The sequence below is a fragment of the Urocitellus parryii genome, chromosome 11 (genome assembly GCF_045843805.1).
Source record: "Urocitellus parryii isolate mUroPar1 chromosome 11, mUroPar1.hap1, whole genome shotgun sequence".
NCBI classification, from domain to species: Eukaryota; Metazoa; Chordata; class Mammalia; order Rodentia; family Sciuridae; genus Urocitellus; species Urocitellus parryii.
Genome location: NC_135541.1, coordinates 113,081,592 through 113,099,106, shown reverse-complemented (window position 1 = coordinate 113,099,106; position 17,515 = coordinate 113,081,592). Strand labels below are relative to the sequence as shown.

The 17,515-nt window shown below is 36.3% G+C and overlaps 1 protein-coding gene across 1 annotated transcript; it reads left to right on the top strand.

The window, feature by feature from the left end:
- Nucleotides 1-8,666: 8,666 nt before the first annotated feature.
- On the top strand, nt 8,667-9,599 carry LOC113177590 (vomeronasal type-1 receptor 90-like). Its single transcript, XM_026382148.2, has one exon. The coding sequence runs from the start codon at nt 8,667-8,669 to the stop codon at nt 9,597-9,599; it is 933 nt and encodes a 310-aa protein (XP_026237933.2).
- The last annotated feature ends 7,916 nt before the right edge of the window (nt 9,600-17,515 follow it).

Here is a 17,515-nt window from a genome sequence, read left to right as displayed (position 1 = left end):
TTTTGAAAAGAAAAAGACTCAGAAATCCTTGAAATGAAGGAAACAGTAAACCAAATAAAAAACTCCATAGAAAGCATCACTAACACACTAGATCATTTGTAAGACAGAACATCAGTTAATAAAGACAAAGTATATAATCTGGAAAATAAAGTTAACCACACAGTGAAGATGGTAATAAACCAGAACATCCAAGAATATGGGATAGCAACAAAAGAACAAATCTAAGAATTATTAGGCTACAGGAAGGAATAGAATTTTAAACCAAAGGAATGCACAATCTCTTCAATGAGATAATATCAGAAAATTTCTAAAACATGAAGGATGAATTAGAAAACCAAATTCAAGAGGTTTACAGGACACCAAATGTAAAAAGTCAACACAGATATGTACCAAGGTACATTATAATGGAAATTCCTAGCATAAAGAACAAGAATAAAATCTTGGGGCTGTGGATGTGGCTCAAGCAGTAGTGCGCTCACCTGGCATGCGCAGGGTGCTGGGTTTGATCTTCAGCACTACATAAAAATAAAATAAAGATATTGTGTCCACTGAAAACTAAAAAAATAAATATTAAAAAATTCTTAAAGACCATGAGAGAGGAATCAGATCACACATAGGGGGAGACCAATATGGATCTCAACACGTTTTTCAACCCAGACCCTCAAAGCCAGGAGATTGTGGAACAACATATACAAAGCTCTGGAAAAAAAAAAAAGATGCCAACCAAGACTCTTATATTCAGCAAAATTAAGCCTCAGATTTGATGATGAAATTAAAAAAAAAACTTTCATGATGAACAAAAGTTAAAAGAATTCACAGTGAGAAAGCCCACACTAGAGAGCATGCTCAGTATAATATTCCAGGTAGTGGAAATGAAAAATGACAATGAAAATCAGCAAAGGCAGAACCACACTAAAAGAAAGGGAAATCAAAGAGAAACCAAGTCAAGTTAAAAAAAATAAACCAAAATGTCCAGGAATACAACTCATATTATGATAATAACCCTAAGTGTAAATGGTCTAAACTCATCAATTAAAATACATAGACTAGGGCTGGGGTTCTGGCTTGGTGCATAGCTTGTGTGAAGCACTGAGTTGGATTCTAAGCACCACATATAAATAAATAAAATAAAGGTCTATCAAGAATTTAAAAAGGACATAGACTGACAGATTGGATTTTTAAAAAACAACAATATGTTGCCTTCAAAAGACTCATCTCACAGGAAAAGACATCCACAGATTTAAGCTTAAAGTGTTGGTAAAAGTACACCACTCGCATGTACCATGTAAACAAGCAGGGTTTTTCCATCCTCATATCAAATAAAGTGGACTTCAAACCAAAGCTAGTGAAAACAGATAAAGAAGGACATTTCATACTGCTTAAAGAATTCATACTTCAACCAGACATAATAACCATAAATATCTATGCTTCAAAAAATGGTCAAACAAATCCTTCTCAAATACAAGAACAAAAAGATCACAACACAATAACACTGGGTGACTTTTATATATCTCTCTCACCACTGGATAGATCTTCACAACAAAAACTAAACAAAGAAACTATAGGAGTCAATAATTCAATTAATATGTTGACTTAACAGACATATATAGAATATTCCATCCATAACAAGCAAACACACTTTCTTCTCAGCAGTACCTGGATCCTTCCCCAAAATAGACCATATGTTATGCCACAAATCAAATAGTAGCAAATACAACAATAACAACAACAACAAAAAAACAGAGATACTACCCTGCATTTTATCAGATCATAATGGAAAAAAAATAGAAATCAAATGTAAAATAAAAATAGTACATACTCTACCACCTGAAGACTAAATAATTCACTATTGAATGATGAATGGATGGCAAAAGAAATCATAGATAAAATAAAAATAATACTTAGAAATGAGAATAATGATACAACATATAAAAATTTCTGGGACACTATGAAAGCAGTTCTAAGAGAAAAATTTATGGCCTTGAGCTCATTCATTAAAAGAATAGAAAATAGCCAAATAAAAAAATAATATTGTATCTCAAAGTCCTAGAAAAAGAAGAACAAATTATACACCAACAACAGTAGGGGGCAACATAATTAAAATCAGAGTTGAAATCAATAAAATTGAAACATAAGAAAAATTCAACAAATTTAAAAAAAAGTTTGTGAAAAAATAAACTAAATTGATAAACCTTTAGCCAAGTTAACAAAGAATGAAAAAACTCAAATTACTAAAAATTGTGATGAAAAAGAAAATATCATGACAGACTGCTGGCACAAGGACTTCAGCATTAAAACAGAGACCCTGGTCCTAACATAAAACAAAGGCACTGTTCTGTCAACAGTACACAAAAACAGGATGTTCTATGTGAGAAAAAAGACATGGGGGAGAGAGCCCATCACACATTGTAAGGTGAGGACCCTCGGAGCCACTGGGAAATCCTGAGGGGTGCAAGACTCCATCACCCCAAAATGGAAGCAAGATCAATTGTGGAATGGTTTGAACTCATTTGACCTCAAGATCAGAATGAGAGTAACTGGGCTTGTCAATATAACGGGAACATGAACCCAATCAAGATCTCTCTCCTGAAGTGTCCAGGGAAGTTAGAGAAAAGTTTGGGGCCCAGCTCTCCCAGGACTGTTGTTATCCACCAGAGAAGAAAGTAAAACTACGAGACAGGGGACATGTTCCACTGGGGAAGCCACAGTTCTGTGTTCTCCAGTGGGATCTTGTCACCTTTGCAGACATTAAAATTACATCCCTGAAGAGACAGGACTTAAAGACATCCTTTCCTAAAACCTCACATCTCTTTAGGTGCGTCTCAACTGCACAGAGTCCTTCCCTGCCTCAGCCATCTGGATAAGTGCCTCTGTGTCCTCAGATGCTGAATTAGTGTTTGGGTGGCCCTAGAAAAGCTGTGGAAGGAAGGAATCTGAGCCTTTTAGTGACGTGTCTGGTAGCTGCAGGAGACATCAGCTCAACAGCCCTACTGAGCCCAGAGGACTGTGTCCTCATGGTGCAATGAGGATATTTTCTTCTAAGAATGTTTGCATTCAATTTAATTTCACAAATTAAAATTTCCCTTACACTGTACTCTATCAGTTATGAAATGTCAAATGAGAGGGCAATGATGATAAGTTTTGAATGTACATTAAATATTTTAAAAAATAAAATGAATAGGCTGGTAGTTTCCCATTACTGGTTCCAAAACACCCAGGAATATAATTCAGAATAGTTTGGAGGAAGAATATTTGTGTTCAAGAGTCCTTTATGATTTGGTCACTAAAGGTGAATACCCTTTTCAATTTCTGTTAGATTGGAAACCTTTGAATCTAATTTTGTTTAGAAGAACATTTAGGTCAGTCAAATCCCACCCTACCATGATAACAGTACCTACATTTTAGATTTTTTTTCCAAAACTCACTTTTTCATATCTGTAGCATGACTAGCTAAATGTCAACCTGTATCATTTTCTTGTTACTAAAACTCAAAGGGTAAAATCAGACAGGAAAGCCAACACTGTAGAGCAGGAAATCAGGACTTGAATCGTCCATCCCTACATCAGTCAGGAATAAGGACCCTTCTGCAGGACTGCTTGGGTTTTCTAGTAGTGACAGACAGCTTGGGGTCTGTGAAGAAGCACCTCTGGGGATTACTGTTTCTTTAGTTTAATAGAACACTTTCACTTCTAGTGGCTTTTCTCAGGTGAAAGTTAAAATGGGGTAATATAAACCCCATAGCTCTAATTGCGAATCCCAGGCTGTCCTTTGCAACTCTGACAATTCACAAGTAGACTGATAATTCTCATCTCTATTTCTCACAAAGAGCTGCCATTCATTTGCCAAAACCTTGTGCAGAGTTTTGCTCATCATGTTGCTAGATTCTCTGTATCTCACAAAAGATGTGCTCACAGGACTAACATCTGCTGGGCAATGGTTTTGCCCTCCCTGAGGTGCCAGTCATCTCTCCATGTGTTCTTCATAGATTTCCAGCACAAGAAGTGCCACAAGGTAGAAAGTGCTGCCTGCATTGACCTCAGCTCCAAACCCAATTGCTTGAAGTAGGACTAATCTTACCTGCTTCATCCCTTTTTTTTTCCATTTTTATCTTAATGAATAGAAGGGAGGATGGGGAAGATTGCAACAATGAAGTGGAGCTGTGTGATCATGAAAATTCATGCATAATTTAGTGGTGAGTAAGTAATAGGTTTTCTCTGTCATCTTTTCCTTGAGAGAGAGGCAGGATGATGCTGAAACTGCAGAGGAGAGAACAGATGTGTGCTCCCTTCACTCCTTCAACCTGGAATTTGAAGGTCCTAAGAAGGCAAACTTTCAGTGATTTTTGTAGGGGGTATTCTCCTCCTGTAAGTCTCTCACTTGTGTCCTGACCTCCAGCTCATATTCACCACCTGAGCAGTTCTCAGTAGTTTAAGGTAACATGTATGATGATGTATGTATCATGAGCCACCCATGGTATTGTTGACTACACATTGTCTAACAGGACTGCTTCCATGATCTAGATGTAAAGGGAGTCTTCACCATGAGGGTCCCCAAGTCTTTACTATGAGCATTAACAAATGAAAGTTCTGTAATTTGTGGACATTTCTTTTTTAAAAAATATAGGTAATGTGTTCTACTCATCTACTTACTTAGATTTTCCATCCTCTTACCAGATATGGATTCATCAAGGGTGACCTATTTCACAAATTCAAGTTATAGTCACTGTAATTTATATGTCCTTCCCCAGAGAATGTCAAGTCTGGGGGCAGCTTGATTTCTCAAATGCATAAAGTACAATATTAGTGCTGATACAAGAGGGCATCAAGATACCAAATTGGCAGCATCAACCGTAAGACCCTTATTGAGGAGGGGTTCTCCAGTCTCCCCAATGATGGCAAAAAGCTTGTATTTTGTCCTCTGATCACCTAAGGTGTGCTGTTCCAGGTGTGATTGAGATGGACCAGAGAAGGGATGGTTGGTGCCACAGGATTTTCCTTAGCTCCCCTTTATGAATGGTTCTCATTCCCCAGGATGCTTTCCCAAACAGTGGTTCATCAGCGTGGACAATACTATAGAACATTCTTTACATTACCACTGTGATATACTTACATAATTTTAATCATATATACTTGATGTGCAGTATTTGCTGACATGATTATAGTTCAAAACTGGAGACAGCTGGATGACTAGAAAAGCATTTTTTTCTGGGGTTTCTCTGGGCACTACATGGAGAGAGAATAACTGTGCTTAGGATTACAGCAAATTGTGGCCCTTGATTTCGTGCAGACATCAGGAAAGAGTCTAAGCTTTCCTGTTACTAATACAGCAATTCACTTTCAGAAAACAAGTTTCCACTGGTTTTTAGGCAATGAAGAAACAAATCCATACATTTTTGAGTATGTGCAAACTCATGGCACTATACACTACTGCTTTTCATTATTTCTGTTTGGAGGACTGCAGATTTCTCAGTAACACTGAGCTTAAAGTCACACAATGGCCTTCTGACACAGGTGATTAAAACATTTCATTCAATGAGTGTTTTCGTGCTTGTTTTTTACAAGGTTCAAATGTTTAAAAAAATTTAAAGGACATCCTGTATGTCACATAATGCATTTTTTTGGTTTTGTTTCATGATACACTCTTTTGTTGTGGTTGAAAGAGGGCGATTTTAATTTTTTTATACCAGTAATTGAAGTCACATTGATGTTAAACACTGAGTCACAGCCCCAGTCATTTTTTATCTTTAGGCAGGGTCTTGCTTAATTGCTTAAGGCCTTGCTAAGCTACTGTGACTGGATTTTAACTTGGAAATCTCCTGGCTCAGACAACTCTCCATGGCCTAAAACATTTTAAAAGTTATTTATCAATGCTAATATAAATATATTTAAAATTATACCATAAAAATACCCATAAATATTTGACATATATAAAATCAATTTGTAAGAATAAGCATATGCCATTTGTATATACATTGATATCACAAAATAAAACAATGTAGTACTGCTGATCAAATGTAATCCAGAAAAACTTGGAAACATATGGACATTTTATTTCTATATTCTAATCTTTTTTCTGGACTTATTATGAGAACAACCCCAAAACACTGAATGAGTGAATGCAGAAAATTTTGTCACTTTACTGATCATTACTTGGGGAAAATATTGTCCTTTATTAATGGTAGCAGAGAGTTTTCATTTTCCACAAATATTGCATGCTGAAACTCATGCTTTGGAACTGAAAAGGTTGATCACACAAAGGTTGTGAAGAGAAAACTTCCTAGATCTATGATTAGAAAATGAGATAGATGGTGGTTGTGGAGTGCCAAAAAGAGTTAAGAGGGAAAAGTGGCCCAGGACTTGTAGCACAATAGGGTGATTACAGTCAATAATATTTACTTATAAAACTTAAAGTAATCAGAGAAGTTTCCAAGGTAAAAATGAAAACTTTGGGGACGATGGAAATTAACCTACTTTGATCCCAACATGCTATATACATATGTTGAATTGTAATATTGGGCCCCATATCCAAGTACAAAGGGTATATTCCAATTAAAATTTAAAACCAACAAGAGGATGACAGTTTTAAGCAATTATATATATAACTGTTGAGAGCCACAGTCGAAGGGGCCCCAGCAAACTTTCAGACTGCCAGCTGATGATTGGCTCACAGCGGCCCCAGCAACTTCTAGCTGATTGGCTCCTCTGCGGTGATGCTCATTGGGCTGTTTCCCTGCCCTTTCAGACCACAGAGCTGCTCATTGGGGGACTTTTTTGGCTCCACCCACATGACCCAGCAAATCGGCCTCAAGAGCAAGAGGAGTGGGAGAGGTTGAGAGGCTTGTGGGAAGCCTGTGGTGGCAGTTGGGCTCTGAGGGTTTTTTCTGAGGAGCTGTTTTGTTTGGCATGCGTGGTTCTAAAAATAAAGTTCGTTTCTTTTGACAAGTGGCTCCTGAATTGTGCCCAGCCAGACTGCGGCACATAACCTTGGATTTATACATGGCATCCTATGTTCATGAATGTTTACCTTTTGTTGTTTCTTAATATTTTTTTTTCTTAGTACTGGGAATTGAACTCAGGTGAATTTAACCACTAAGCAACATCTCCAGCCATATTTTATATTTTATTTAGAGATAGGGTCTTACTGAGTTGCTTAGCACCTCACCACTTCTTAGGCTGGCTTTTAACTTAAAATTGTCCTTTCTTAGCCTCTCAAGCTGCTGGATTTAGAGTCGTGCCCCACTGCAGCCATGTTTAGTATACTGACTTATACATTAACATGTTCTAAAGAGTCATGAAATGATTTAGCTTAACATGCATAACTTTCTAATGATATTTACTTTTTAAAATATGACTGGAAATGATTTGAAACATATGCCTACAATTTCACACACTTGAAATAAAATACAAACCTGCCTTGTATAGGAAATATTCCATTGGTAGATCAACATCAAATTTCTATCTCAAGTTTATGCTTGGCCTCTGAACTGAAATTTCTTACTTGTAGGAGATGATAAACAGGACTCTTTTGAAGGTCCATCTTACAGTGAAGGTCAACTTCTTGTACTTTAATGAAAACTTTACAATGGAATGACTCAGAATCACTTTCACTGATTTCAGATGAATGAGTAGAAAAAATTAGAACATATTTCTAATAACATTTGATAACTGGACATGGAACACTTAAAACAATTATTCTGGTGATAATAATAATATGTATATAAGACTTATAGCTACACTGGTAATTCAAAAACAGTCTTAAAATATCACCAAAGAACTTTTTACAGATAGTGATAAAATGTTCCAAAATTATGAAACTCTTTTGAGGCAGCAACAGAGGTAAATATTACTTAAAAAAAAACTAAAAAGTCCCCCCAGTCACATGTGAGGAATTGCATAATTAAAAATAATGGCCAATATTTCTTATGGTCATTATAATTTAGAAACACTTCCATATTTGGTATTTCACCTTCTTGCACACACAATAGCTCTTGAATTCAGGCAATATGCCTGCCCATATTTATAGGTGAGATTATAAGAGTTAAGCTTCACAGACTACTTAAGATCACACTTGAAATAAGTGGCAGATTTTAAATGCATATTCAAACAACATGTCTTACAGTGTGTAGTTGTTAATGTTGGCTTGGATGATGTATTAAAGATATTAGGTCTGGTAATAAACCACTCTAAAGATAAAACTACAATGATTTATACAATTACTCCATCAGGATTCATTTCTTGAGTTGGAATTCTCTATTATTATGCAATCCTCCTATTTAAATGCATCAAAAATTGTACAATTTTCAATATGTACTTGAGGCTGAATTGAGAAGACAAAGAAAGAAACCAATTAAGGCACTATGCAAAAAACTTCAAGATGATACTATAAACTAGAAATATTTTCAGTAGCACATTATAACTCTGAATGCATAGGAAAGATGACAGCCCCCAAATCGTTACACAAACCAGCGATTTGGTCATAATAGGAAAATGGCACCTGGAGAGTGTCAGAGAGACTTGAATGCTAAAGTGAGAAAAGGGTGTGTTGGGGTAAATCCACACATGTTCTGATGGTAATAGGAGAGGCTGAGATTAATGGGTGTTATACTATTGAAAATAAAGTCTTTATTTTCTCCTAAGATATATACTATGAGATTCATTGCTCAAAAGATGAAAATCACCAACAAACTCTATGATTATATTGGCATAAGAAATGCATTTTTCTCTGAAGTTGGCCTTGGGATCTCAGCCAATTCCATCCTCCTTCTCTTCCACATCCTCACATTCCTCCTCCAGCACAGGCTCAAGCCCACTGACCTGATAATTGGTCTCTTGGCCCTAATCCACAGAGGGATGATGACAATTTGGGGGTACATAGCTACAGATGTTGCTCTTTCTCAGGATTTTTGGGATGACATCAAGTGTAAATCGGTCATCTACTTGCACAGGTTTCTGAGGGGCTTCTCCATTTGTGCCACCTGCCTGCTGAGTGTCCTCCAGGCCATCACCCTCAGCCCCAGAAGCTCCTGCTTGGCCAAGTTCAAACATAAGTCCCCACAGCATACCCTGTGTGTCCTTGTTTTCCTGTGGGCCTTCTACATGTCCTTGAGTGCTCACTTCTCCTTGTCCTCTAATGCCATTCACAATGTAACCTCAAATGTCATTGTCTTTATTACTGAACCCTGCAAAATTGTTCAAATGAGTTACTTCTTCAGGCATTTATTTTCTGTATTAGGTGTATTCCGGGATGTCTTTCTCATAGGGTTAATGGCTCTTTCAAGTGGGTACATGGTGGCCCTCTTGTGCAGGCATAGGAGGCATGTCCAGCACCTACACAACAACAGGCTTTCTCCAAAGGCATCCCCTGTGCAGAGGGCCACCTGGACCATCCTGCTGCTCATGAGTTTATTTGTGCTCATGTACTGTTTGGACAGCATCTTCTCCTCCTCAAGAACTACAGGGAACAATGACCCAGTTTATTATTATATCCATATGATGGTGGCCAATGGCTATGCCACAACCAGTCCTATGCTGCTGATCTGCACTGAAAAACAAATCATTAACTTTTTGAAATATTTGTGGGTGAAGATAGCACATACTTAACTAGTGATGATAGATAAGTTTTCCTAATATGCCAATAAACTGGCTTATGAACAGTAAATTATAGCCTAGAATATATGCCCTCTGTAGGAAGTTAATATGAAGGTATGCATGTTTGATTAAATCTGTTACTTTAAAACAAGTGAATAACAAATTTATAGAAATGTCAATTCTTTACTTTTTGAGTTAACACAAGGGCCCAACATATCTGCTTGGTGTCAGCAAGTGATTGTTATGAAGTAGGACCTTCATGGCCTGGGTGACTCATTGAAAACATATTAAGAGTGTACAGCAAGTTTTAATAAGTGCTTAAGTGAGCTGTATTCTTCCCAATAAATATTGATATATTTATTGTCACAAATTATCTCTGATTCATCAATTGTCCTCTTATTGATCTTTTAAAAAGAACTGAATGTAAGGACTCAAGTTACCATATGTACACTAATGCTTAAAGTAGCATTATTAATGATAGCCCATGTCAGAAATACTTCAATGCCCAAAAGCATATGAATGTATAAGCAAAACATGTCCTTGGCATTCCATGGAATATTATTCAGCTTGAAAGAAGAATACATAAATTCTTGAGGGAATAAATCTGATCTGCACTCTTAAAAAGAATCAGAATGTTCAACCAGAGAATGGGATCAAAATTGTATTGGGTGGCAACCCAGGTATGTATAATATGTCAAAATACTCCCAACTGTCATGTAAATGCAAAACAAACAAATAAAACAAAGCAAATGGAATAAAAAAAGATAAAATGGTAAATTTCTTGTTTTGTGCATCTTACCATAACAAAAAGTGGCCCATGACTTTCTTTATGTTAAGAGAAACATGCCTGGTTCTGAAGTACAAGCAGCACATGTTCCCACTCTTTTGTAGAAAGCAGTAAGTAAATATAGTAGAACAGAATGAAATAGTGATCAGCATGGAATGGGAAGAGCAGGCAAAGGACACATGGAATGAGTTCAGTGAGGGGCACCAAAAACAGAATGGAGAAATCACTTCTGGTACTTCTCTGGCCCAGTAGGGGAACTATTAGTTAAAACAACCTAAATTGTGTTTTAAAATGAAATTTCTGATATTAAAACCATTATTAGCTGAAAACATGAAAATCCATATTACTATGATCTGATTACTACAATTTATATACATGTACTGACTTACCATAATGTACTCCATAAAAATAAATATGTAATAGTATGTTTTTAAATGAGGTTTCCAGTAACCTTATAAACTACTGTGAAAAAAAATTCCCTAAAATAAAAAGAATTTTACATGCTGTGATTCTAAAGATGCCAAAATATAATTTTTTGAATATTCTAACACTTTTATGGCATTTTAGTGATTCGGATCCAAAACTTTACCTTTCTTAATATTTTTAGTTGTACATGGAGACTTTTTTTTATTTCATTTATTTACTTTTATGTAGCGCTGAGGATCAAACCCAGTGTCTCACATGTGCTAGCAAACGTTCTACCACTGAGCCACAACCACAGTCCACAAAGCTTTTTCCATTTGTTTGTTTTGGCCAAAGATTGAACCCAGCATTGATTAACCACTGAACTACAACCCTAGCCCTTTTTAATTTTTTTTATGTTGAAACAAGTTGCTTAGGCCCCTGCTAAGCTAGACTGGCCTCAAACTTCTGGTTCTCTTTTCTCACCCTTCCAGGTAGCTGGGATTACAGGAGTGCACCACCTTGAAATTTATCTGAAGAAGGAGGAGGAGCTCTTGTTATGAATTCAGTTAAGCAGTGCTCTGTGCTCTCAAGTCTTTCAAGGGTATGCTGCCTTATGTAGCAATAGTTTCTTTATTTTCTGGATAACATGTTTTATATGAAGTCAAATTGTCAAATACAAATTTTAGGGAAACACAGGGAAAATTACTGGTCTTGATAATGTGTCATGAAAATTATGGATTTGAAATATTGTTTTAATCAGAAAAAAAATATCAGATTTGCTTTTTCTAAATAGATGTATTATGCCACTGAATATTTCAAAAGATGAAGTGTAGAAAATATTGCAATGACATATATTACTGTCTCATATTGTCATTATTCCTATCTAGTAATTTTAGCTTTAAAATTATGACCTAAGAAACAACTGAAAATTGAGGACTGGATCAGGTAACTTGTGAAAATGCTGTACATGTATATCTCCTAAATAATAAAATATTCAAAATGCACAATAACTAATGCCTTAGTTAACAAACATGTCCAACAAATTAAAATGATGGTCTCCTGTGCCACAGGACTTGCAGAAAATGACAAATGGAGAAGAAAAAAAGGAAACACATTAAAAGACCCTTCACAAAATAATCTCTGGAGACAGCATGAAGGTTCTCAACAACACATGTCTCTGGAAAAAAAATAATAAACTACAAGATCCCAATAAGCACTCAGAATGGCACACACTCACACAAAACAATAGTAACAAATACTGCTTGGTGGCAGAGTACAGGAAGTTTCCCTTGATTGTTGCTGGGATGCCACATACAGTCTCTGGGCAGGAGTGCTGTGGTTTTATTTTTCTGTATTAAAGTTGCCATATGATCCATGAATCACACTTCCAAATTTTACCCACATTATTTGGAAACTGTTGCCCACAGGAATGGTGTATGTTACTGAAGGCTGCACCTTGTCCCTCATGCTAATTGAACCAGGATGACGTGGTTTTGAGGAAAACGAAAAGCAGGTACATTATTGCTTTGCTATGAATGGACAAGCACAGGGGACTCCAGTCCCAGAGGATGAGATTCTGCTCATTACAGGGAACAGAGTTGGTTTTTGTTGTTGTTTTTTTTTTTTTTTGGGGGGGGGGCGGGGAGTGTATTGGGAATTGGACTCAAGGGTCCTTGACCACTGAGCCCCATCCCTAGCCTTGCTTTGTATTTTATTTAGAGACAGGGTATCACTGATTTGCTTAGGGCCTCACTTTCGGTGAGGCTGGCTTTGAACTATTGATCTTCCTGCCTCAGCCCCCTGAGACAAGGGGATTACAGGCATGAGCCACTGTGCCCAGCAGAGCAAGGTTTTTTAAAAAGCCATTCAAAGGCTGCCTGTCAAGAAGTCCCTCTAATGGAATTTAATTCACTTTTTAATTTTGGAAACAGCAGTTCCTTAGGTCTTTTGGTGCCATCCCTGAAGTCTGAATTCCTGTGTTTCTGTGGTGTGTGTGCTCAAAATGTCTGGTCTATGATAGGTAAAGGTGATCTTGTTCCCCCCATGACAGGTTTTGGAGGAGGAAAGAAATAAGAGGAAAAGAAAACATGTCCATTTTAAAAGAAGCCTCATTGGCAAAGCAGCTAAACAATGAGGTGGACAACTTGTACATATGCAAGTGTGGACAGCGGCTTCCTTCTATATCACTGTACACTGGAAGGAATACACACATTCTTTTGCAAATTTATAGAGAAGAAAATATACTTTTATAAAATTTCCAGTAAAAAAAATAGTACCCTTTTCCTTAACTCAACAATGGAAAAGAAACTTAAATGCATTTTACTAAATAAAAGAAATGAGGATGCAAAGGATACTTCTTTCATTCCATTTAAATCTCAATCCTGAGGAGACAACAGAGACCAGACCTGAGAGGACTGGTTTTCAGGATTAGAAAAAAGAGCAGCCCATGGGTAATAAGTGGTTGTGGCCTGGCACACAGTACCTGCTGTCCCACCTGATCAGGAGGCTGAAGCAGGACAATAAGCCCACAAGTATGAGACCAGGGTGGGCATCACAGCAAGATGGTCTCATAAACAAATGAACAAAAAAACCCAGAAACAACAACAGCAAACAAAACAATACCAAGGTCACTTTTAAGGTGAAGAGATTTTTCTGTACTGTAAGCACAAATGGATGCCTGCCATTGTTCAAAACCATGGAATGCCCCCCACATATACATCTCATGCTTTTGCACAATTTTATAATCAAAGTAATATTATTTTGAATCATAATATTCCTAATAATCCTACTGGACAGACTTTTGTTCAATGAGCACATTGTACTTTTAAAACTTACCTTTTTAAACAAAAACAAACATAAAAAAAAGAAATCTAGCCTCTCTCATATTAATAATGCCTTAGATATTTTATTTATAGTTAATGCAGTCTATCTTCAAGAAAAATAGTCACATTTTGTCATCTGCTTTGGATAGACATTTTATTCTCAAACAGAATCAGGGATCAGGGCCTGTAAATCAGTTCTGACCAGCTCAAGGTCCTCACTGTCCTCACTACTGTGTTTAGTAGAGGTGGACACAATCAGGGCCAGTCAGGAGCTTCCCTGACATTTCTTAGCAAGAGTTAGCAGGAAAATGTTCTCATTTTGAGTGCTAGAATGACAAGGAAAGAGTTCCAGGTGACTGACCTTCAAGGTCCTCATGCTGTGACTAATCTGAAATCTGCCAAAGCTGAAGAAATTACCTCCAGGCACAAGTGTGGCTCATGGGCCTCTCAGATGGGTTTTGTCTTTAATGAAGGCAACATACTGCTGCATATTTTGCATGGCTTAGGTGAGACAGGTGGAGACATGGGCTACAATACGGGACAATTTGAGGACCTAAAGCTATTAATGGTAATAAAAATCACCAAAATGAAGAGAAAACTGTCTCCTTCATGGAGGAGGCCTTTAACCTGTCTTCATGCCCAACCAGAGAAACTCCTCAGTCATGAATTCTCCCTTCCCTCATTTCCCTTCCTTCTTCCTACTTAGCTCCCCCCATGGCTCCATTCCTGGATTTCTTGCTAGGAGAAGATGTCCCACATCACTCTCCATATTTTCTTCTCAAGTTTAAGGCATTTAGAAATCAAAACTGAATCTGAGGCATATTCATTGTATAGGGGTGTCATTACTCAGAGCTACCATATCTGAAAATGTAAATATGACATTAGTTATTTTTGTTTGGTCACTTTATTGTATTCCAGGCCAGGACTCTTTGGCATCAGTAGAAGAGCCCCTCAAATTGTTTACTAAGAATTCTATGCAAATAATAACGAAGTGTACTCTGACCTTGAAAAGTGAGAGCTACATGTAAAAAGTTTTCATCCAGATGATGCTTGTTTACCATTGCCTGATAATGGAAGAATATTTTTTTCTCCTCTGGAGACTCCCTCCCTGCCTACTGCAATACAGGTGCTATCAGACTTCAGATGCAACACCAAGATTATCAGTCCTCTGAGAGAAGAGCTAAAGCTGTCCGTCCCATAAAACCTCATCTTGGAAGCCTCAGCTCTGTGGAAAGAGGAGGCAGAGGAGACTGCATTGTCAGCACTGGAGGGATGCATTTTGAAGTCTGCCTCTTACTTCTTCAAATCCAGGAACAGGTATTTATTTCTAACCTGCTACAGCACTTCTTTGAATTTGTAGTATGATTTATCTGAATTTTCATTCTCTCATTTTAAAATTCATAATATTGTTGTTATTTATAATATTACAAATATTATTGTCTTACATGAGTGATTTTTTCACCATAAAGACTCACAATTTATAATAATTAAAGGGCCAGATATTTCTAGTGTTACATTATTTTCCAGAACTTAAAATGTCTCTAAACCTCATTTGGCAATTTATAAGGTCACAGACTAATCTGCTAAAAATATTTATAATATATCTTATTTTGAGTAGAAACTTCCAACAAAATGTGTAGTGTATATTTATATGAAAAAAAAAGACACTGCATTCTTTCAAATAGTCCTTGGTACACTACATCAGAATTACTTTATCTTCCTCTTTTTTTGCACATAGATATTCAGTGGAGGTACATTTATGCTTTTTAAGTTGTCCTAAAGATGCAGGGAGACAGGAAATAATAGAATAAACAAGTTTGTAATAAAATAAAACATACTATACTATATACTAGTAGTATATAGTAGTATAGTAGTAATACTATACTATGGGTTGGCATATTGAAAAATTTCTAGAATTTTTCTCTTATCCCAGCTGTTCTATGAGCTGTAGTTATTCTTTACTAATGATAATCATTAATAAAGTGAATATAATTTGAGAAGATTTTCAATTAGCAGAATTAATTGTGCATAACTTTCCTATGCATATATACAGGAACAAACCAGTGAATCTTAACAGCAAGTACATCCACAAGAATGGGTTTCTAATAGAATAAGCTATTTTCCATGCTTCTATAATTATATCAAAATGGATTCTACTGTCATGTATATAACTAAAATGAACCAATAATAAAATTTTTTACTTAAATGTATTAATACTTCTAGAATTAAAATGTTGTCATTTTCCTTTGTTATAATTGCACTGAATTTCTTGCAGTAAGGAGAGCAGTTTATAATAATATACAGGAAATATCTTTTATCTTTTCAAGACAATTTTTTCTCTTCTAAAATATTTTCCACCACTCCTTCGACTAATGATATTATGAACTGAAAAATTCCTTCACAAAACACTTTCTAATTAGTTTTGTTCCAGTCATTGAATTACCACAGACTTCACATTTAAATGTTCATTAAAGTAAATTAAGCAAAATCTTCAGCAATTTGTGATTTAGAAGAAGGAAATGGTGACTGAATTATAATACTGAAGACCATTTACATTCTAGTTGGCACATATCTAAATATGGCCACTGATAGGAGCATGACTTAAATTTGGAAACTTGTTTAAATTTTTTTTTAAGATTTTTTACATTGTAGTTGGATACAATACTTTTATTTTACTTATTTATTTTTACGTGGTGCTGAGAATCAAACCCAGTGTCTTCCACATGGTAGGCAAGTGCTCTACTGCTGATCACAACCCCAGCCCTGGATTCAGCATTTTGATTAAAAGTATCTGAAGAGCCTCATCCTGATGGTATTTTATTGGGACACTCCAAGATGGTCTCTTTGCCTTGCCATGACTGAATCTCTTGTGTTTCTGTATTAATGTGTTTCTATATTTATGTGTTTTGCCTGTATTTCACAAGCATTATGTCAAGGATATGGACTCTCAATAACTGCCTTCCTTTAGAAAGTTATTTGGATAAAATTTGAGAGTATGATAAAAATTACATTATGTATTCCATCATTCTCACTGTTCATATGGAGACTCTGGAAGGAGTTATAACTACTTTCACAATGTCACACAGATCAAAAACTTTAAGTCCTGAGATTAAAGATTAATGAGATTGAGTGACATACCAGAATTAGAGTCATGGTCCTGCTATTCAATGTGATGTTTACCATGTACATCTGAAAAATCAAGTGAAAGACAATTGATGTCAGTTCCCACTTCTGAGCAACTAAATTTCTCTTAGTACCTGACTGAATAATTTGTACAGGACATTCCTAGTAAGGCATCCCCCATTACTATGGAGATAGCAGGGCTATTTTCTCTAATACAAAAGACTTATGAGAATGAAAACATACTGTGGTATTACTTACCAGAGATAAAAACTGTAAAAGAGACCCCACCAGCTGTGTCCCTGTTTTCCTGAAATAGATATGGAATGTGAAAACATCTATATTTATTGGATGAAGTAATTTGAAAGTTTGAGGAAATAACTGTACAATACTAACAGAATCCAAGGATAAAAGTTTGCCAAAGAAAACCAATCATGCATAGGCATTTCTTAAATATGGTAGGAAACCCTTAATATATCACATTTACACTCCACACTAATATTAGAGACAAAAAGTTATGAAAAGTATTACAGTGCTTCATATGTGTCAGACACCTATCTAATTACTCACTTCAAAAATGCTACAAGGTAAGTTTGAGCTGTTTGATATTTGCCCATGAAATCAATTGAAACCTAGATGAAGTGAAAGTGTTCCCCCAGCTAATAAATGCTGGGGCTTGAGATAAATAAAGGTCATGGGAGAAGAGGACAGAAATTACTAAATCCCTTAAAAATCTGCACTTGAGGGGCTGGGGATGTGGCTCAAGCGGTAGCGCGCTCGCCTGGCATGCGTGC

Coding starts and splice junctions, on each gene's coding strand:
- LOC113177590 (XM_026382148.2), top strand. CDS start 8,667: ATGAAAATCACCAACAAACTCTATGATTATATTGGCATAAGAAATGCA.